At 38.2% G+C, this 22,189-nt stretch overlaps 1 protein-coding gene across 1 annotated transcript in view; it reads left to right on the plus strand.

Annotated features, from left to right (window-relative positions):
* Positions 1 to 676: 676 nt before the first annotated feature.
* The window catches only part of LOC122805823 (vomeronasal type-2 receptor 26-like), a 129,470-nt gene continuing 107,957 nt past the window's right edge, over positions 677 to 22,189 (plus strand). Inside the window, exon 1 of the mRNA XM_044076083.1 lies at positions 677 to 882. Coding sequence (XP_043932018.1) covers positions 706 to 882 — 177 coding nt within the window. The 5' untranslated portion in view covers positions 677 to 705. The remainder of the gene's footprint in view (positions 883 to 22,189) is intronic.

Below are 22,189 nucleotides of genomic sequence, written 5' to 3' on the forward strand. Positions count from 1 at the left end.
GATGCAGACTTAGTATGCTGAGTGTGGTTTGTGCTTGTGTTGTGTTTTGGAGGTCTTTGAGGTTTAGGAAATCTTTAGAACCTCAGCATATGATGGTTATGTATATTGTGATGGCCTTGGAGAGGTGTGATGTGTTGTGCAATACTGATGGTTTTGGTATCTGTTTACTGTGTATGAGATTTTTGCCTCCAAGGATACTGTGTTATGCTGTTTGAGTAATGGATGATCATCAGACAGCATAAGGTGATTTTTACATTGTCTCAAGATACCCACCTCAATCATGTTGGATAGAGAAGTCGCAGAGAAGTATTGGTCCATGATACTGAAAGGAATGACTCTGGGGACAGGGGTAACTATAACTGTTTAGAGTTTCATTTTAGAATAATGTCTGGGTGAACTTGCTATTGAATATTTATATTTTAGTACAAAACTACTAGCCTGGATAAATCATATTGTCTTTGCTGCTATGTACAGAGAATTCTGTTACATAAACTTGAATTGTTGATAACAGCTTAAAGTATGTTCGGAAATTAAGACATTTAAAAGCTATACAGCTACTACCTGCTTGCCTGTCTGATTTGGTTAAATTAAATCAGTTTATTGCTGCATGTAATACTGTTTGTTAAGTTTCCATTCATTTTCACTTCTGTATAGCTACATCATTATATGAAGAAAGTCCATTTTAAAAATAGTGGTGGTGAAGATATGTATTTTGATGCCAATGGTGACCCACCAGCAAGATACGATATCCACAACTTTGTCTTGTTTCCTGATGGAACTTCTAGATACGTTCAAGTGGGTAGCTTTGAGAGCAGAGCTGTTGGGCAACCAGAACTAAACATCAGTGTAGAAGAAATGTTCTGGAATGAAAGATTCAGAGAGGTATGTCCATCCTTTTATATAATAAACTCTTATAAATGCAGTACATTTCTTTGTCTTCCTTTCTTTATGACATGATTTCTTTCTCTAATAACTGTGTTTCGGTACATCCACCTCTGTAATATTAACTGTTTTATTCTTGCCTGACTGTATCTACAGGTGGTCTCACTGGAATTCATGAAGACATAGGAAGGGAAAACAGCACACAACAGCATTCACATAATACTTTTGTGGTACACAAACCTGAATGGCAAACAGTATAGCAACATACTAGATAGTTCCACAGGGAAGGCAGCACAGCACAGTGCAATCAGTGAAAAGTACTACAGATAACAAAAAGAAATAGTAAATCAACATCACAACATCACAGAAATGCATATGTGGCAGAACTCCAAATGAACAGCATGCAGCGGTGCAAAGGAAACAACAGCTTAAATAAACAGACATTTAATCCTTTAAAAAACAAAGTATGCAAGTGATATACATACACAATTTCACTGGAGGCAAAAATTTGCATGCAAGGTTATCAAGAACACACACACACACATACACACACACACACACACACACACACACACACACACACACACACACACACACACACACACACACACACACGCACACACACTACATCCACAACATATAATGTCCACCACACACATAGACCAACTTATGCTGAGGCACTTAAAAGCAATCTTCCCAAACCTCAAAGACCTCCTAAGTCTATAAACAGTAAAGACTATACTTAGTAATCTCTAAAGCAGTCACCAAAAGCAACACTAAACTCCACACATACACTTACACCCAGAGGAGTCCCTAGAGCAAAGCCCACATGACATATCAACATATTAAAGTGAAGAAACGGAGACAAGTAAAAATACAGTACTATACCAAAACAAGTTACTTGCGGAGGAAATAAGGCAACAAGTTCTTCTTTTTACTGCTTTAATAGTCCACAAAGACACGCCAACACGACAACCAGGAACACAGCAAAATCCACAGCAAAATCAAAAGTACATAAACGCCAGACCTCTCCACTGCGTTTTCGTTTAGGTCACTTCCTCGGATGCAACTGAATACATACTGTGTTTTCTGATCACCTTAAATACACACATAAATCATCCTAATAAAGTAATTAAACAATAAAGTAATTAAACAATCAACCACACATTTAAAAATTTCTTTGTAAGTAAGCAGCCTGATAATCCATCTTGCTTATACATATACTTATACTCAACTTGAATATTAGCTAAAAAACATGTATTTCAAAGTGAATATTAAAAATAAATATTTTAAAATGCTTGTAAACAATCTAATATGAAAATGTAGAAGGGCTAAAATATATATAAAATATTGCCAATTATCCTGAATTTAAAAGTGCTTCTGCAAAATGTAGAGAATTTAATCCCTAACCAACAGTGCCATCTATTGGCCAAAGTGGAAATGCTTTAGATGTGAGTGAGAACCAGAATGGTACTAAGTCAGCCTGAACAATTCATATATTAAAAAAAAAATAAAACTTTTAGAATCAAATATATCCTATAAAGTGCATGGTGCTTATAATTAGGAAAATAGTGTTTTTGATCATATAAAAATTCATATTAAAATTCATATATTTACAACCACAAGGAAGACAATTGATCAATGGAAAATATTTAAAGTTTAGCAGCTCTCATTTTTAATACCGGGGCAATAGAGATACTATCATTAAGCCCAGGGAATTTATTGGCCTCTAAATATATTTGCCATAAGAGTTCTTTATATTCGATCGAAGTTTCTCAAGGGCCACCTCTCAAATCCCTGTCAACTACTTCTAGAACAAAAAAAGTGAAAGAGGCTTGCTTGCAGTTCACTTTGTGTCTAAATAGGGCATTGTTAACACACTGGTTCTTGATGTCATAACAGTGCTCATAAATTCTGCTCCTTAGCTTTCTCTCAGATTTACCAACATAAAATGCTTCACACTTTTTACACGAAGCTAAGTATACTATACCCCTTGTTTGACAATTTGCAAAATGTTTGCTTTCAATCAGCAAATCTCTACTCTTTAAATAAATAGTGTCCTTGGGTACTATGCTGGTGCACTGATTGCACCTGCCACATTTAAATGTGCCAACCCTACCTTCTTTAATATTCCCATTATTCTTTTTGCTTTCCAAAAGGTTTTTAATACTTTTACCTTTTCTAAACGTACATTTGAAAGGCATAGTGAATAATTGGGTCAAATCTGATAATTTGCCAAATTTTATCCATTCTTTCTCTATCATATTCTTTATTTTGTAAGCTTCTCCACTAAAATCCATTACAAAATTCCCACTTCCATTATACATTTCATCTTTCTGTTCCGTTTGCCAATTCATTACACCTAAAATTGGCTTAAATTTATTGGTTCTACCTAACTTTACCTCATCCTCTATTTCTTTTATTAATTTATAAGGGTACACTCTAACTAAAAACATGTTGCTTAAGGTTTTACATTCATCCTGGAAGTCTACCTCTCTAGAAGACATTCGACTCCCCCTCACATATTGTCCTTTTATAATACCCTTCTTTTGGTGTTGAGTGTGCGAATTGGACATACCTACTATTTTTTTATCTGATAAGGATGATTCGGATGGGGCACAGCTTAGTTTAATTAGCGATGGAAATATGGGTGCGAGACCAAAGAGTGTAAGGACTGCAGTTAAGGACTTTAAAGATGCTGTAGTTAACGGTCGGCTTGCAGGTAATTTTTCCAGTGAACGACCTTCTATGAACAGTAATAAACAACAAACGGACTTTCTAAAAGTTTTAAATTTTAAATATTGTTTTAATGGCAGTAATGTGCCTAAACGGAATACCAATGATGTGTACCTGACTTATGAAAATAATTTAAAAGTGCTTGATGAATGTTTATTTAAATTAAAAAATCTAGAGCTTGAAAATGTTTATCTAAATGAATGCATGAATTTAAAGATTGTGCCCAAAGGCTTAAGGGTATGTAAATACCCGAATAAGGTTAAATTAGGAAGTGAATTTCATGTTGAATTGCTGGATATTTTTGATAACTGTGGCTTTGCCATTTTAAAAGCAATAATTAAGGAGAATGATAGGGAGATGGTAGGTCTTAATAGAAAGGTGGATATGAATTTTAATATGAATTTTTATATGATCAAAAACACTATTTTCCTAATTATAAGCACCATGCACTTTATAGGATGTATTTGATTCTAAAAGTTTTATTTTTTTTTTAATATATGAATTGTTCAGGCTGACTTAGTACCATTCTGGTTCTCACTCACATCTAAAGCATTTCCACTTTGGCCAATAGATGGCACTGTTGGTTAGGGATTAAATTCTCTACATTTTGTAGAAGCACTTTTAAATTTAGGACAATTGGCAACATTTTATATATATTTTAGCCCTTCTACATTTCTATATTAGATTGTTTATATGCATTTTGAAATATTTATTTTTAAATATTTACTTTGAAATATATGGTTCTTAGCTATTATCCAAGTTGAGTATAGGAATATGTGTAAGCAAGATGGATTATTAGCCTGCTTACTTACAAAGGAATTTTCAAATGTGTGGTTGATTGTTTAATTATTTTATTGTTTAATTACTTTATTAGGATGATTTATGTGTGTATTTAAGGTGATCAGAAAACACAGTATGTATTCAGTTACATCCGAGGAAGTGACCTAAACGAAAACGCAGTGGAGAGGTCTGGCGTTTATGTACTTTTGATTTTGCTGTGGATTTTGCTGTGTTCCTGGTTGTCGTGTTGGCGTGTCTTTGTGGACTATTAAAGCAGTAAAAAGAAGAACTTGTTGCCTTATTTCCTCCGCAAGTAACTTGTTTTGGTATATCAACACATTACCCAGGACTCTTGTCATAGGCGACTCCATTGTATGACACATAGATGCCTCACCCACCAGAATGAACAAGGAGATTATAGAAGTTAATTGCTTTTCTGGAGCCAGGATCAAGCAAGTTGCATATGCATTCGTGTCACAACACAACAGTATGATTTTGTCATAGTCCATGTTGGTGTTAATGACCTGAGATGTACTTCCCTGGACTATATAAAGAGAGACATTGTTGATCCCTCTGAGTATGTGTCTCAGACAGGTATGTGCCTTGCACTGAGCAGCATGCTACCTTCACCAAGGATGATGCCACAATATGAACAAAAATGATTGACTTCAACAATTGGGCAAGTATCTGGTGTCTTTCCAGGGCAATTCAATATTTGTCATATGGGAGGACATGGTTAACAGACCACATTGCTTTACAAAGGATGATCTGCACCTGTCTTCTCTAGGCTTCTGAATATTGGCTAAAACTTTATCCACCCCTTTAGGGCCTGTTTTAGGAAATGTCAAACTGACAAACCTGCCAACATAACAACTAAAGCCCAAAGAAACCTAAAGGTGTTACTGCTAAATGTTAGCAGCCCAAACAAGAAACTCCACACCCTACAATCTCTCCTCACTCTGCAGAGTATAGACATCTAGGCCATTACCCAGACGTCATTTAAATCTGTAGAAAATACTCAAGCAGTGCAAGGCTCCACTGCCTTCCACGCATTTACACCATCAGCTGCATAGACAGGGACAACAAATGGAGGAGTCTCAATAGATATTATGAACAAGCATAGTTCGACATTGGTTAAACAGGACAATGCTGTGCAATTTATCCATGTGCAGATCACCATAGACAAAGTCCCACACCATGTCCTAGAAAGCTATAGGGCACCTCTAACAGCTTGTGCCACATGAAGCCAACCAGTTCATCCTACCGTAGTTAGTAGTCTGATCTAAAATACTTAAAGCAAGAATCATTTCATATTTTAGTGAGTTAAACAGCAAACAACATAATTCATGGCAAATGATAAGTGGAGACTTTCACTCTCAGCATTAAAAAGTGGTGAACCTCTACTTCTAAGTCATTTTGCACCATTACTTTTTTCCAGATTGTAATAAATAGTTTCCTTAGTGTTATCCTTTATCTCAATTTTTAACATGTTTTTACAACCTGTCTCTTAAAATCTGTCAGCAAACAGGCTGCCATGGCTATTGCAGTGCTACACGACAATGTTATAAGAAAGCTCAGCCAATACCAACCATAATTTCTCCTGCCCTTTAACACTAATCTTGAACACGTATTTAGCTTTTCTCATTACTGCATCATACTTGGTTTCTTCTACTGATTTTTTCCTTTCATTCCAATCTGTTTTTCAGGTTTCTTGCATCAGTTGATACTTTTTTATGAGCTACATCTTCTTTGTATACCATGATGTCACACACACATTCTCTCCATTCAGTTTATATGCTCACCAAACATTATGTTGCACCTGCTTTGACCAAAATATAATCTCATCTTCCTACAAAACTATTTGACCCATAAAGCTCAGCTGACATGACTGGTACATTTAATTCTTATCATACTTCATTCATTCAAGCTCTCCTGAACATTGTCCACAGCAACTACTGCAGTCTTTACCAGTCCACACCATGTCCAGTCTTTTCAGCTATGTATCAGAAGAGACAACAAAGGATGAGGATATCCTGTAGCCTTTCTTCCTGTCTCTATTCCATTTTAATATAATCAAGAGCATTTCCTTGGCAGTCAATGAAGTGAAGTCAGTATGACTGGTGTATTCCTTTTGCAATGCATATAAACTCTCTTCTTTTAGTCTACAAATGATGCACGCACAAGGAAAAAATAACATCATCTTATCATCTTCATATCTGAAGAAGCCTCCTCCAGCTAGACTCTGTACATCAATCCCTTCATTCTAGGAAATTACTGCAGTGCAAAAGCCATCAAGAGGGTCCATTATACAGGCAGTCATGAGGGTTGCTTTTGCCTTTGATGACATTCTGGTGTTTTTAATTTATCCAAGTCTTTTGGGTTTCTAATACCATGACAGGAATGGACCTCATTCCTAAGTCAAAGTACGATTAAAGTTCATGAAATTAGTTTTGTTTCACTCTTTGATGCAAGCCAAAAGTGCTCTTCGCAGCACCTGCAATGTGCCCAGTAATGACTCTTTCTGCAATTTGTATGGTGTTACATGAATTGGTAACATATCTAAATACGATTGTAAATTCATTTTTATAAGACCAGTTGCTCCTACTACTACTGAAACTGTCTGGGTATCTTTCTTCCACATGGCTCTTGTTTCTGCCTGCAGATCGAGGTATTTTATGACTTTGTGTCTCTCTCTGTACGCAAGACACTGTAGTCACTAGTTGTGGCGATTTCAATGATCAATGCTACTTTTGTCTTCTTTTCTTGGACCACTATATCCGGTTTTCTAGCATCTATCTTTTGGACTGTTGGTATTGGGTGATCCCATGTGATGTAAACTTCACATCATTTTCTATGATTCTCTGTGGCTCATGTTTCCAGTGACACAATCTGGCAATGAGGGTATTGGAATGACCTACCCCACCCACCCCCCTGTGCAGGGGGGCAAGATATTTTCTTTACTGTAGACATCCACAATGCCTTCCTCTGGTGAGTTAATTCTCCCATGCACTCACTAATGAAGGCTATGAGCAGACATTGCTTTGCTGAGTCAAAAGCTCTGATGTGCACTGCAGTATCACCCCTCATCAGAATAACTGTGGCTGTATGTATCTTGCTCTGCCCCACCCTCCCCTAGGATGGGCATGGGTATCATCCAATAACAGCTCTGTCAAGCTCACAAGCAGCTAATGAAATTCAGTACTCTTGAGCATTAGTCAGGGCTTTATCCCTCTGTGATGAAAGGAGATACTGCCAACTCAGCTAACTGGAATTTTGTAAATAATTATATGTCATTGGTAAATATCAAAATGATTTATACAAGATGCTTGTGTTACAAATGTATTAGAACTGTATGTCATGTGTATATCAAACTGTTTGTGCAATCATGTGTTGAAAAGGTATTTGCAAAGTGCTGTTTGAAATGTAACCACAGTGTGCCCTACTGGAAGAGAACAGAAATGTACATGCACTATTGCAACTGTTTACGTGCATATATTTTAACAGTGGAAACTGGGATGCAGGAGGTTAACCGCAGTCTAGTAAATTTTAGAAAAACAACTGAAATTAAATTACTTTATGACTAGTCCATAAAATATGGTATCTTTCGGTTTTCAATGCAGTAAGAGACACAATCTCTGTACTAGGAAACTTTCTGTATTGTCTTTAGGGTGAACTAATTACTAGTCTTGAAAGCATGAAAGAATGTAATTGTTTTATGACTTCCAGCATCTGTCAGAGATCTGAGGAGACGGTCTTGTCTGTATATTTTACAGGTAGATGTGAAATACTGCCAACTTCATCAATGGTTGTTTTGTCCTGGGGACTAGAAGTCAAATGACAACAAATTATGTAATTCTGTAAGCTATCCCAGTGTAATATTTTAGATATTATTTTGAAAAGCCTGTTAGTGAGACAGAGAATTCTGCATTTTGTCTTGGACTTCACAACAACTAGAAGATCCATTCACCACATCTGCCTTGCTCTACTGAAGTATGTTTCTAGAGTATAGCAATTCTCTTAGCTACAGTCAGTAATATAATAAAATTTAGTTTAGATGTTTTTTTTTATTTATTTGAGACTGTCCTGAAATGTTGTTTTAAATATTTCTTGTGGTTTTAAACTCTGATGTATGTCATTGTGACTATATAACTAGTATGGTTTTGTTATTTTATTATTTATTATTAACTATATTTAAATCTTTCATTGTGGCTGATCTGTGTAGAGATATTTAAGTTTTGAGAGTACTTGCCTATTTATTTGGTGACACTGTATAGGCCACACCTAATAGCCTTGCTCTTGGTCAAACTACCATTTCTGTTAAAATTAATATTACACAGTAAGATTGGACACCCTTTTTTAAGGGTGTTAAGATAGCTGGCAGAGGTGACTGGTGGCAGTAAAAACTACCTTATAGTCTTGGCAGAAGGGGGCATAGCTAGTAAACCTGTGCCAGCCTTTCCCAAGTGTGTGTGTGTGTGTGTGTGTGTGTGTGTGTGTGTGTGTGTGTGTGTGCGCGCGCGTGTGTGTGTGTGTGTGTGTGTGTGTGTGTGTGTGTGTGTGTGTGTGTGTGTGTGTGTGTGTGTGTGTGTGTATGTGTAAGTCAAACCTCAAAGAGTATGTGTGTAAGCTACTCGGGCAGGGACACAAAGCACTGGTTGAACAGAGAGGGTGCTGGAGGTCTTGGCTTGGTCACTCAGCTGAGAGCTCAATTCTATAGCTGTGCCAGTGGGGAGTCTAACTGGGGATCTGGAGAATGGTAGAGGATCCAGCCTTGGACTGACTGTGGTTTCTGTGTGCTCTTAAGGAAAATTGCACTTGATGCAGAGAGTTGCATCTGGAAATACTGTGTGTGTACCTGTTATCCTCCCAGTGAACGTCCCCCACAGGTGCCAGTGGTGAGGATTGAGCTCCTTGATTATTGGTCCAGTGGTGGGGCATCACACCCTCTATACCAGTAAAGCTGACTTAAGGTGATGTTCATATATGTAATTATATAATGTAGTAGTAGCCTTTATAATCTGCAAATTATATTTTACATATAATAACACTTTAAATATTGCATTGGATTATGTTAGCATATTTGTATCACATAATATGATTGCAGGTGTTATAGGGTATTTTTAACTACATTTAATTCTTATCAAATGAGCTTCTTTACTGTATCCATCTATTGGGTTATGGGTTATTTAAAAAAATTGATTTATAGAGAACAAGATGGTTGTATTTTATGAAAACGACTTATATTAAAGGATAGATCATTGGGTTTAAGTAACATAAGAGGTCTGCAGAGGGTAAGATAAGTATTAAAAGATATTAGTCCATCATATAGGTTATGGGCAATGAAATATAATTTCTGGAGAACATCTGGTCAAAGGAAAGATGGTTAAAGATATATTTGTGGAGACTTCAGCTCAGTTATTAAATATTTTTCTGGGTCATACAGTGAGGAGAAGATCCCTGTCTGACCTAAGGTGAGGAGTACTATTGAGAGTTTTATGTATTGCACTATCATGGAAACTTTATCCATGCACCCTTGTAGGAAAGATCATATTTGAACCAAGACTGTATTTATTACAGTTTGAGAGATATAGCTATTTAAATAAAGATGGTGGCATTAAGTTTGTAATTGTGGAAATAGAAAATAATCTGAAATGGCTAGCATTCTGCTCCAGTGCTCTCATTTATCTTGCTTACAAATCTTTTCAAAAACTTACTATTCAATTCGATTTTGAATTCCCTTTGATGTTCTTATTTTGCTTATTGCAGCCACTGCAAGAATGCTATTATGATATGATTATTTTTCTCTGAGCTATATTTGTAACTTTTTTAATGTTTAATGCTTTTAATGTTTAAGTTTTTTAATGCCTAATGTTTAATGTATTTCACTTGGAGCTTTTCTCACCGGGCCTCTGCTGAAAATGGACATATATCCAGTTAGACCAGCCCAGTCAACAAATGTAAAATAAAAAAATAATAAATAATAACATTTTATGTAAGATTTTTTTTTTTTATTTAAGACTCAGTAGGAAAGATTTTAAAAAGTCTTAGATACTTTTATTCATATCATTCTAAATTAGATAATAAACCAGGCAACAAAATTAGGCATGTCATCAATATGCAGATTATTATGTCAGAAATCAAAGTTGATGTCATCCATTTAAAAGTAATGCCTACATAACACTAGATTTGATTGAGGCATATATTGCACCATCCCATTTACTTTTTTTCAAATAATGACAGATACTTCATAGGTCCCTACATACTATATATCTATGTGTATATATATGGGAGTCCTACATTGGTTATAAATGCTTCTCAACAGTTGTTTAATCACCTGTGTATACAAATGGTTGACAGGTGTGGGCAATCGACAATCCTCGGGTAAGGGAATATTAATTTTTGCTAGGATTATGCACTCTCTGAGTTAGTATATATAATTAACAGGGGGTATGGGGGTGTAGGGGGCTTGGAATCCTGCAAAAAAATGCATGTAGATACAGATGATAGATAGATAGATTAGATAGATAGATAGATAGATAGATAGATAGATAGATAGATAGATAGATAGATAGATAGATATAGATAAGTATGTATATAGTGTAATAGTGACTGCTGAGTCTGGTGAAATTGTTGCTTGTGGAGATGTTCTCCCTGTGCTGTTATTATACCAATCAGGGCTGTGTTTACTAAAGGCTGTGTCATGGAAGGCAACTGCAGACTTCCTGATAAAAATAATATCTTCTTCTTCTTTCGGCTGCTCCCATTAGGGGTCGCCACAGCAGATCAACTGTTTCCATTTCTTCCTGTCCTCTGCATCTTGCTCTGTCACACCAACCACCTGCATGTCCTCTCTCACCACATCCATAAACCTTATCTTAGGTCTTCTTTTCCTGTTACCTGGCAGCTTCATCCCTAGCATCTTTTTCCCAATATACTTTGCATCCCTCCTCAGCACATGTCCAAACCAACATAATCTTGCCTCTCTCGCTTTGTCTCCAAACCTCCCAACCTGGGCTGACCCTCTAATATACTTATTCCTAATCCTGTCCATCCTTGCCACACACAGTGCAAATCTTAACATCTTCAACTCTGCCACGTCAAGCTCTGACTCCTGCCTTTTTGTCAATGCCACTGTCTCCAACCCATATAACATAGCTGGCCTCACTACCCTCTTGTAGACCTTCCCTTTCACTCTTACTGGTACTTGTCTGTCACAACTCACTACTGACACTCTTCTCCACCCACTCCATCCTGCCTGTACTGTCTTCTTCACCTCTCTTCCACACTCACCATTACTCTGAACTGTTGATCCCAAGTATTTAAACTCATCCACCTTTGCCACCTCTACTCCCTGCATCCTCACCATTCCTCTATCCTCCTTGTCATTCACACACATATATTCCGTCTTAGTCCTACTGACCTTCATTCCTCTTCTCTCTAGAGCATATCTCCACCTCTCTAGGGACTCCTCCACTTGTTCCCTACTCTCACTACAGATCACAATGTCATCTGCAAACATCATAGTCCATGGGGACTCCTGTCTGATCTCGTCTGTCAACCTGTCCATCACCATTGCAAATAATAAAGGGCTCAGAGCTGATTCTTGATGTAATCCCACCTCCACCTTAAACGCATCTGTCACTCCCACCGCAGACCACACCGCTGTCACACTACCCTCGTACATATCCTGTACCACTCTTACATACTTCTCTGACACTCCCGACTTCCTCATACAATACCATAACCCATCTCTAGGCATCATGTCATATGCTTTCTCTAAATCCACAAAGACACAATGCAACTCCTTCTGACCTTCTCTGTACTTCTCCATCAACACTCTCAGAGCAAACATCGCATCTGTAGTGCTCTTCCCTTGAATGAAACCATACTGCTGATCAGTAATCATCACCTCCCTTCTTAACCTAGCTTCCACTACTCTTTCTCATAACTTCATCATGTGACTGATCAGTTTAATCTCTCTGCAGTTATTACAGCTCTGCACATCACCCTTATTCTTAAAAATCGGTACCAAAACACTTTTTCTCCATTCTTCAGGCATTCTCTCACTTTCCAAGATTTCATTAAACAATCTAGTTAAAACCTCCACTGCCATTTCACCTAAACACCTCCATGCTTCCACAAGTATGTCATCTGGACCAACAGCCTTTCTGTTCTTCATCCTCTTCATAGTTATCCTTACTTCCTCCTTGCTAATCCACTGCACTTCATGATTCACTATCCGCACATCATCCAACCTTCTCTCCCTCTCATTCTCTTCATTCATCAGCCCCTCAAAGTACTCTTTCCATCTGCTCAACACACTCTCTTCACTTGTGAGTACATTTCCCTCATTATCCTTTATCACCCTTACCTGCTGCACATCTTTACTAGCTCAGTCCCTCTGTCTAGCCAATTGGTACAGGTCCTTTTCTCCCTCCTTAGTGTCCACCCTTTTATACAACTCTTTATACGCTTTATCCTTATCCTTCGCCACCTCTCTCGTTGCCATGCACCTCATCTGCTTATACTCTTGTCTACTTTCTTCATCTCTCTGACAATCCCACTACTTCTTTGCTAACCTCTTTCTCTGTATACTCTCCTGTACTTCTTCATTCCACCACCAGGTCTCCTTGTCCTCCTTCCTCTTTCCAGATGTCACACCAAGCACCTTTCTAGCCATCTCTCTTACTAGGTCTGCTGTAGTTACACAGCTATTCAGTAACTCTTCACTGCCACCCAGTGCCTGTCTTAACTTTTTCCTGAACATCACCTCACAATTACCCTTTTTCAATTTCCACCATTTGATCCTTGGTGCTGCCCTCACACTCATCCTCCTTTTCTTGATCACCAGTGTCATCCTACAAACCACCATCCTATGCTGCCTAACTACACTTTCCCCTGCCACTACTTTACAGTCCCCAATCTCCTTCAGACTGGCCCTTCTACATAAGATATAATCCACCTGCGTGCATCTTCCTCCACTCTTGTATGTCACGCTATGCTCCTCCCTCTTGTTAAAATACATATTCATCACAGCCATGTCCATCCTTTTCGCAAAATCCACTACCATCTGACCTTCTGCATTCCTTTGCTTAACACCATACCTACCCATCACTTCCTCATCCCCTCTGTTCCCTTCACCAACATGCACTTTGAAATCTGCTCCAATCACCAGTCTCTCACCCTTGGGTACAGTCATCACCACTTCATCCAACTCACTCCAAAATTTTTCTTTTTCATCCATCGCACACCCAACTTGTGGAGCATATGCACTAACAACATTCATCATTACACCATCAATTTCCAGCTTCATAAACATCACTCTATCTGACACTCTTTTCACCTCCAAAACACTCATGGCATACTGTTCCTTCAGGATAATGCCTACGCCATTTCTCCTCCCATCCACACCATGATAAAACAATTTGAACCCGCCTCCGATACACCTAGCCTTGCTCCTCTTCCATCTGGTCTCTTGCACACACAATATACCAACCTTCCTTTGGTCCATCACATAGCCGGCCTTAGGCATAGGCCAACTAGGCGGCCGCTTAGGGCGCTGCTGCAGCAGGGGTGCTTATTTGGTGTAGGTAGACTAGGATGGGGGCACCAGATGGTGTGGTAGGGGGCGCCGTGGAGCCCTTTTGCCTAGGGCACCAGTCGACCTAAGGCCGTTATATCAGCTAGCTCTCTCCCTATACCAGTCATACTGCCAACATTCAAAGTTCCGATCCTCACTATCACAGTCCTAGCCTTTACCTACCTTCGGGCATGCCTTCCCCCTCTTCTCCTCCTCCTTCGGCCAACAGTAGCCCAATTTCCGCCAGCACCCTGTTGGCCAACCGTACTGGTGGTGGTTGTTGTTAACCCGGGCCTCGACCGATCCGGTATGTACATCTGTACTGTTGTCCTGATAAAAAGAGTATGCAGGCATGCTAATAAGAGGTTCCTCATGACAACTAATAGGGGGCATATTTTAGGATATACTATGGTCAGTATCTGTGGAGAAGACCCAATTTCTTATCTCTGGGTCTAAAGAGGCTTCTGAAAAGAAGACTGCAGGGAACTACATGTGAAGGATGAAGATATTATAGAAGGTGCTCTGATAACTTCAAAAGAAACCAGAGCTATTGTTTTCTAAAGAGAAAGTAATGGCTTTACTCCTGCCTGTAGGGTAAAACAATCTAGAAAAAAGCCAGATATTTGTAAGTACTGCTTTGTTTGCTTGCCATCTTTGAGGAAAACACTTTGGATTCCGGAAAACTAAAAGTGACTAAATGAACTTTGGAAAATAACATAACAGTGGATAAATGAATGCAGTTCATTTATGTTACTCCATGTTTTGTGTTTTTCCTTTAAATAAACCTCCATTTAAAAACTGAAAGGCTGGTTACAACGACTGTTCTCATTACTGCAAGTACTGCTAGATGCTTTGTTTGTGGAAAATGTAGACAGAAGTACAGCTTTTTATTATAAACTGCAAATTAACAAGCTAACTACTTTAAAACAAATGCTTTGCCAGAGTTGTTCTTCCCCAACTGCAAAAAGGAATGCCAGAAATGCTTCCTGTTAAAATAGTAATAATTGATTACTAAACCAACCTGAAACACTGTCTCCTCTCAGGTTGCATGATAAACTATCTGAAAATCATAAAAATATGTTCCCATATGAGGATTTGCTCTAGCAAAGGAGATCCTCTTGACAGCGAGAATGATTGCTATCAGAAGAAAATTTCTGTTGTTGGAAAGTTCCTGTGAACTTAAAAACATATGTGAACTGAAACTGTACCTGCTGTGCTCTAAGAATGGGAAATTTAACTGAGACATTTGTGAATTTACCTACCTCTACCTTTTCAGGTGAGATACACAGCCACTGATTAACCCTCAGTCAGCATCCAACAACAGATATTCACAATAATAAAATAACCATCCACCTTACTGGGAATTCCAAAAAAAAAAAAAAAAAAGTGCACCTCTGAATGAAAGTCAGTGTGAAAGCTTATTTGATCGCATCTGTGATGAGATATTTGGCTAGAGAAATAGTTCTTAAGCTGATTGGGTTGGAACACTGTAATCACAGTTAATCAGGGTTTCACTAAAAACGTACAAGAACTTTGAGGATGGTGATGCACACAGAACAACCAGAAAATGCAACAGTAAATTTTGACTAGGCCCGAAGCTTCACCCAAATGCAAACACTTAAATTTCAGAACTGGGCACTTAGTGAGAACAGAAAGGGTAAGAGCGTAAATAGTTGATTCAATGAATATTTTGAAATTGTGCCTGGAACCTGATGTTAAGTACAATTCTAGTCATTTTGGTTGTAGATACATTTAAAAAAGATTGCAACTTAAGAAAATGGGTATTCCAGATAAGACCCTAGATCATCTCAGTGGATAGTTATTTTAAGAGAAAGTCTGCTGTAAACTGAAATTACAAGCCTGAAGTCAGACTTGTGTACTCCACAGGCTAACAACAATCATGTAAATTAGTTTTTTTCCTTGTGAATAAGGAAAAACTGTTACCATCTGAGCTCATAGGTTGATAAGTAAAACTAGACAATCAGTCTGCAGATCATTTCACACCTAGGCAATAATCAGATTGTGATCAAAGGTGAGAATCAAATCCCGTACTTGTGTCTGTGAGGTAAACACCTTAACCATTATGCCAACCTCCCAAATGAAAGTGAAAAGATTCAAACCTTGCCCTCTTGTTACAGGAAGCAGCTCATTAACAAGTGGGAGGTTTAATCCTCTGGGTTAACTTGGTTTGTTTAATTGTTGTAGAAACGGTCACATAGCATAATACCACATAGTTACTGACAGTAGTACTGGACTTGTAAAGGCTGCTAATGGTAATCAACAAGCTGTGCCTAAAAGCATGCCTGTGGAAAGTGATAATGCTGAACTTTGTAAGTGTTGGATGTACATGGCCTACTTTTTGGTACTGTGGTGCAACAAAACCTGTTTAATATAATATTGAAGTGGAAGAGAAAAAGATGCATGGGTTGTTAGACTCAGGAAACATTAATACATTAGTGGATCATGATATGTCTGTAAGCACAAATACAGATAGTAAACAGAAAATTGAAATAAAATGTTTGCATAGAGGAAAAGAGGAGTATCCTATAACACATGAAGAAATACAAACTCTACGAGGCAAATGTTACATTCATTAGATGTAGTTCCTAACATAAGCCAAATTAGCCAAGACGTTCCCTAATTCGAGGAGTTGTAGAAGAGATGGAGGAGACGTTCAGCCTGATGCATTGCCCGAAATATGTAGCCACATTCAAGAAAAAGATGTACCAGTAGAAGAGAAAAGGAAATACGCCAAACAAGAATGCAGTGATGCTGTGGAAAAGCAAGCAACTGTATAACAAAGTCCTTTTTATTAGTGCTTTCATTCAAAAAAATAAACAAACTTCTTCGGATACACCATGCCAACACTATTTCAGCTTAAATACATCAATAAATTAACAAAATTTCAATAAAACAATTACTCAGTCCCCCCCCACAAAAAACAATAAATGGCTAGTGTCATTTAAATTGTTTATAAAACCTTTCCTTCTAACCTAAAATACATTCTAAATAACAACGTTTATTTTTTCAAAATTATCATATTGGAAAACAGTTACATTTATTTTAAAATAAAATAAAATAATGAAAAGCTACCTATCCAAAGCTTTTATCTTAAGGATACAAGAAATGGAGCACATGTCATTCAGTCCTGGTCATTTAAAAGCATTGAGGCTTAATTGCCATAATAGTTATTTTTTCTCCAAACATAATTCTAATCGTCCACCTCTAGGTCCTAATACCACTCTATCAATGGCCATATACCTAAAGCTATAGCCATCATTTTCTCGGACATGCTTAGATAAGGCATTATTTTCTTGACCTTTTCTAATAGTGTATTCATGTTTGTAGAGTCTTTCTTTTAATCTATGGTTGGTCTTTCCTTTGTAAAATGCCATGCATAGGGAACAAATCACCACATAAAAGACCCCCTTACTGTTACAGTCAAACTTGTGTTTGATCTTATACTCATGACCACCTACGCAAAAACTTTTACCTATTAAACTTTTATGACAATGTTAACATCTACCACATCTATTCATACATGGATTTCTCTCAGATGGAACCTTTATGTTTTCCAACAAAGCTTTAAAATTACTACCCTTCCTAAATGCCATAGTAAGTGATCTACCAGTTCTTTCCTTTATGGATCTTTCCTCGGTCAGAATAGTCCAATTCTTAACCAGAATATTATGGATGCTCCTATGGTCTGTACTAAACTGAATAATAAATTGCATTGAGTTAGATAAATTAGTAGTTTGATTATGACTCATTACTCCAGTTGCGTCCACACCCAACTGGTGGTTGGACCCCACACTTCCCAAAATGGGACAAAAATAACCTCTGGTTCTGTTTACTGCAACCTCATTTCTTAAATTGTCCAACAAATCAGTGGGGTACTCTCGCCTTCTAAACATTGAATATAATAAATCACATTCGTCCTTAAAGTGGTCATTCATGCAGCTCTGATGAGTTTCCCTTTAACCACTGCCCTTTTCTGATGGTTAGGATGGGTACTGGAAAAATGTAAGAAACTACTCGAGTAAGTTTTCTCCCTATGGATTTTAAATGTATATCTCCCATTAATTACATCTTTCTCCAAATTAACATCCAAGCATGAAATTCCCTTCATACTGAACTCACTAGTGAATTTCAGAAATTCGGTAGTCCCATTAATATATTCAATAAAGTTATTAGAACTCGCTTCATCCCCTTTCCATAGGATGGATAAATCATCCAAATAACATAAATATAGAATTATATAAGCTGCAAAATTGCTATTGAGTACACACTTAGCTGCCATAAATAAATTTGCAAAAATTGCTCCACAAGGGGACCCCATTGCTACCCCGCATTTCTGCGGATACAATTCCCCCTTAAAACAGAAAAAGTTGTTACCTAGCACTATTACAAACAATTCCTCATATAAATTAGGTTCTTCTTGTGGTGCTCCCTTCTCAAGCAAGAATTCCAAAATCCACTGTAAGCCTACATTTTGTGGTATAACAGTGTAATGGTTTTTTACATCTATGGTAGCAAAATTATAGGAAGGGTCAAAAACTAAATCATTAATAGCCACCAAAAAGTTCCATGAATCCCTACATATTTGTTGTTCTAAATTGACAAATTAATTTAGTGTCAAGAAATTTAGCACAAGCTGTTGCAATAGAATTTCTTCCATCTATAACTGGCCGTATCGAAGGGTCCTGATTATCCTTGTGAAGTTTTGTAACTCCAAACATGCAAGTTATAACTGGGGAAGGATATTCAAATAATTAAATGTCTGTATAGAAATACGTTGCTCAATAACCATGTCTCTAATCTGTCCACTTATCTTTTTGTATGCGTCATTTAGCTCATTCCAAGATACTTTTTCGTAGGCCGTGTTATCCAATAGTTGTAGCATCCTATTGCTGTAGTCTAACAAGTTCATCACCACAAGCCCACCCCCTTTGTCAGGCTTCATAAATTGTTGTTCACTCAAAAAATCCAACAGTAAACATTAATTTTCATTTAAATTGTCCACTTTACCAATTACTTTCATAGAAGCCATATTCCTCAAATCCACCTCACACATTTTTTTAAAGAATACTAATACAGGGTGCAAAGGTGGATTATATGCACTGGAAACCCTACAAATATCCACTTGTGCTGAACTATTTTCAAACATTAATGAAAAATTAAGTTTATGCATAAACACTTTCAGATCTATTAATCTGTTCACTAAATTTGCCCTTTTACTGGGCACAAGAGTCATACCTTTTGATAATAATTCAGCAATTCTAGTATCCTAAGTGCTGTCAGAAAAATTGTAAATATGAAAGTCTCCTGATGTGTTAGAAACAATCTTCAATTCGGACCCTTCCGTAGCCCGGGAAACTGACTGATAAAATCCATAAGATAATCAAAAGTAATATCCTCATCTACTGGTCCTTGCCCTGAGTCACCTTCAGGTGTAGTAAAACCAGAAATAGCATCCAAAAAGGAATCAGTTATTGTCGATAACACTGCCATGTTCATCTTAGGGTCAGCCGTTGAATCCTATCTGTTTGGTTCTATTCCCTCGACATGTGATTGCAGGAGGGCTCACCCAAATCAGCTGAACCCCATTGGTTCCTGCCTGGAGGTGGATAAAAAACCTGAGGATTTGATTGGCTAGCCTGTTGATGGTTCGCTGTTTTCCCTTTTAGCCTTTCAGATCGCCTTCATTCAAAATTGTTATTATTTTTGTTAAGATTTGTCTGCTGATTATGATCAACTGGAGTTCTCCCAGCAGTGAAATTAATACTCCTATTACCGGAAAAATAATCACCATCTTTATTGTGTACATTCTTTCCTTTACACCAAGTCTGTGAAGTAGGGGGGCAGGATAAGCTTGTCTTTTTGCATAATTATTGCTGCCCTCTGCAATTTTTTTTTTATTTTATTTGTCCTTAATTTATGTATATGTTGTTCCACACTAGAAAAAATGTGAGACCTTCATATTTACAACTTTTCTGACACCACTTTGGATACTAGAATTGCTGACTTATTATCAAAAGGTATGACTTTTGTGTCTGGTAAAAGGGCGAATTTAGCAAACACATTGATTTGAAAGTGTTTGTGTAAACTTAATTTTTCATTAATGTTTGAAAATAGTTCAGCACAAGTGGATATTTGTAGGGTTTCCAGTACATATAATCCACCTTTGCACCCTGTATTAGTATTCTTTGAAAAAATGTGTGAGGTGGATTTGAGGAATATGGCTTTCTATGAAAGTAATTGGTAAAGGGGACAATTTAAATGAAAATGAACGTTTGCTGTTGGATTTTTTGAGTGAACAAAGAATACAATTTATGAAGCCTGATAAAGGGGGTGGGCTTGTGGTCATGGACTTGTTAGACTACAGCAATAGGATGCTACAACTATTGGATAACACGGCCTACGAAAAAGTATCTAGGAAGAAGCTAAATGGTGCATGGTTTTCCCTGTGCCTCTGTCCAGCAGAGCCATTGAAGTGATCTCTGGGGTAAACTTTCTGTTTCCCATCCACTCGTCAAGGTTTCTCTTGAAGGGGATTAGCGGGGAGCTCAGCCTAATGTAGATTGGAATCTTGTTCCAGAGCATGGTAAGTCTCTGAGACAGGAATCTATCCCTCCAGCACGTCCTATTTATTGTTGTGGTGAGGTTTAGATCCCTGGAGCATGTGGCTCGAGGGGATATGGTTTTCTTTAGGTGGAGCATGTCCATCAATTCTGGATTGGACATGGCCTTGTATGTCAGGCAGAGATCACCCCTGAGTAGGCGGTATGCAACTGAGTACAGCTGGAGTTTCTTCAGTCGAGCTGCATAGGGCATCTGCTTGAGGCCCGTTATCCACTTGGTGAGGAACTTCTGTGGTCTTTCCAGTTGTTGCAGGTGTCTTGTAAGGTACATCCCAAATGGGGCATTGTACTCTATGATGGGTCTGATGAGTGATGCGTAGAGGGGCCCAATGACCTCTTTCGATCTGGATGCAAACCCTTTTGTGATTAGGGGGGCCACATAGAAGGATTTTCTAACCACTTTGGCAAAGTGATTATCAAAGGACCTATTTGGTAGTTTGTGGGTACTTTGTTTTTCCAAAGGGGATGACTATGTACTTTTTGGCATTTAGCTTGAGACCATAGTTTTGACACCAGGTATCTGTCTCAATGAGACCCTTTTGGAGGTTGTCTGTGTCAGCCGGAGAGTCAATTATAGCCCCTAGTTTGCAGTCATCTGTGAACTTGGTGAGCCATAGTCCTCCTGTGCTTGCCTGTACCTCTGAGAAGTATATGCCGAACAGGAAGGGTCCTAGGACTGAGCCCTGGTGAACGCCACTTGTAACCAGTTTAGAGTCAGACCTAGCTCCTGCAACTCTTACCATGTGGGTTCTGTCTGTGAGCCAGTTGGCAACCCATCTCGTGATGTAGGGGTTTATGTTCAGGCTGCTGAGTTTGTCTATAATACCTGAGTGGGGAATGGTGTCGAAGGCCTTTGTGAGGTCTAGGTAGGCTGTGTGGACCACCTTTCCCTCATCTATAGCCTTGGTAACTGTCTCAAAGAAGTCCACCAGGTTTAGAAGGCATGATCTGCCCTTAACAAAGCCAAACTGGGTTGGGTCCAGTGTTTGGAGGTTTCCAATGTCTCTGTTAATGAGATCCATGATGATGTGCTCAATAGCTTTACAGACCAAGCTAGTCAGGCTTATAGGGCGATAGTTCCCAAGTTCCGTTGTGGCTCCACCTTTGTGGAGTGGAATAACCATTGCTGTGCGCCACTCTGTGGGCACATAGCCTGTGGAGAGGCTGAGTTTAAACAGTGTGTTTAGGTGAGGGGTTAGTTCATCTTTGAGCTTGTGTAGGACGCAGCCTGGGACACTGTCCAGTCCCATTGATGCTATGTTTTTGGCTTTGGAGAGGGCTGTTTTAACCTGTCTGTGATTTCAGAGGCACTACATTCTTCTGGTATAGTTATGGGCCCTTTTGGGGGTGAGTGGGGGATGAAGTTTGCACTGAACCTATCTGCCAGGATGTTGGCTATATGAGTCGGTTCAGTTTGTTTTGTGCCTTTCTGCACTAACTCTGAGCAGAGCTGAGAATTGCCACGTAGATTCTTGACATAGCTAAAGAATGTCTTGTTATCTTTGGAGTCCATGGCAATTTTTCTTTCAAAGCTAACCTTGGATGATTTTATGAGGGAATGTAGTTTCTT

Source organism: Protopterus annectens, chromosome 7.part0, assembly GCF_019279795.1.
Source record: "Protopterus annectens isolate FY-2018-M chromosome 7.part0, PAN1.0, whole genome shotgun sequence".
In the NCBI taxonomy this organism is placed as follows: domain Eukaryota; kingdom Metazoa; phylum Chordata; order Ceratodontiformes; family Protopteridae; genus Protopterus; species Protopterus annectens.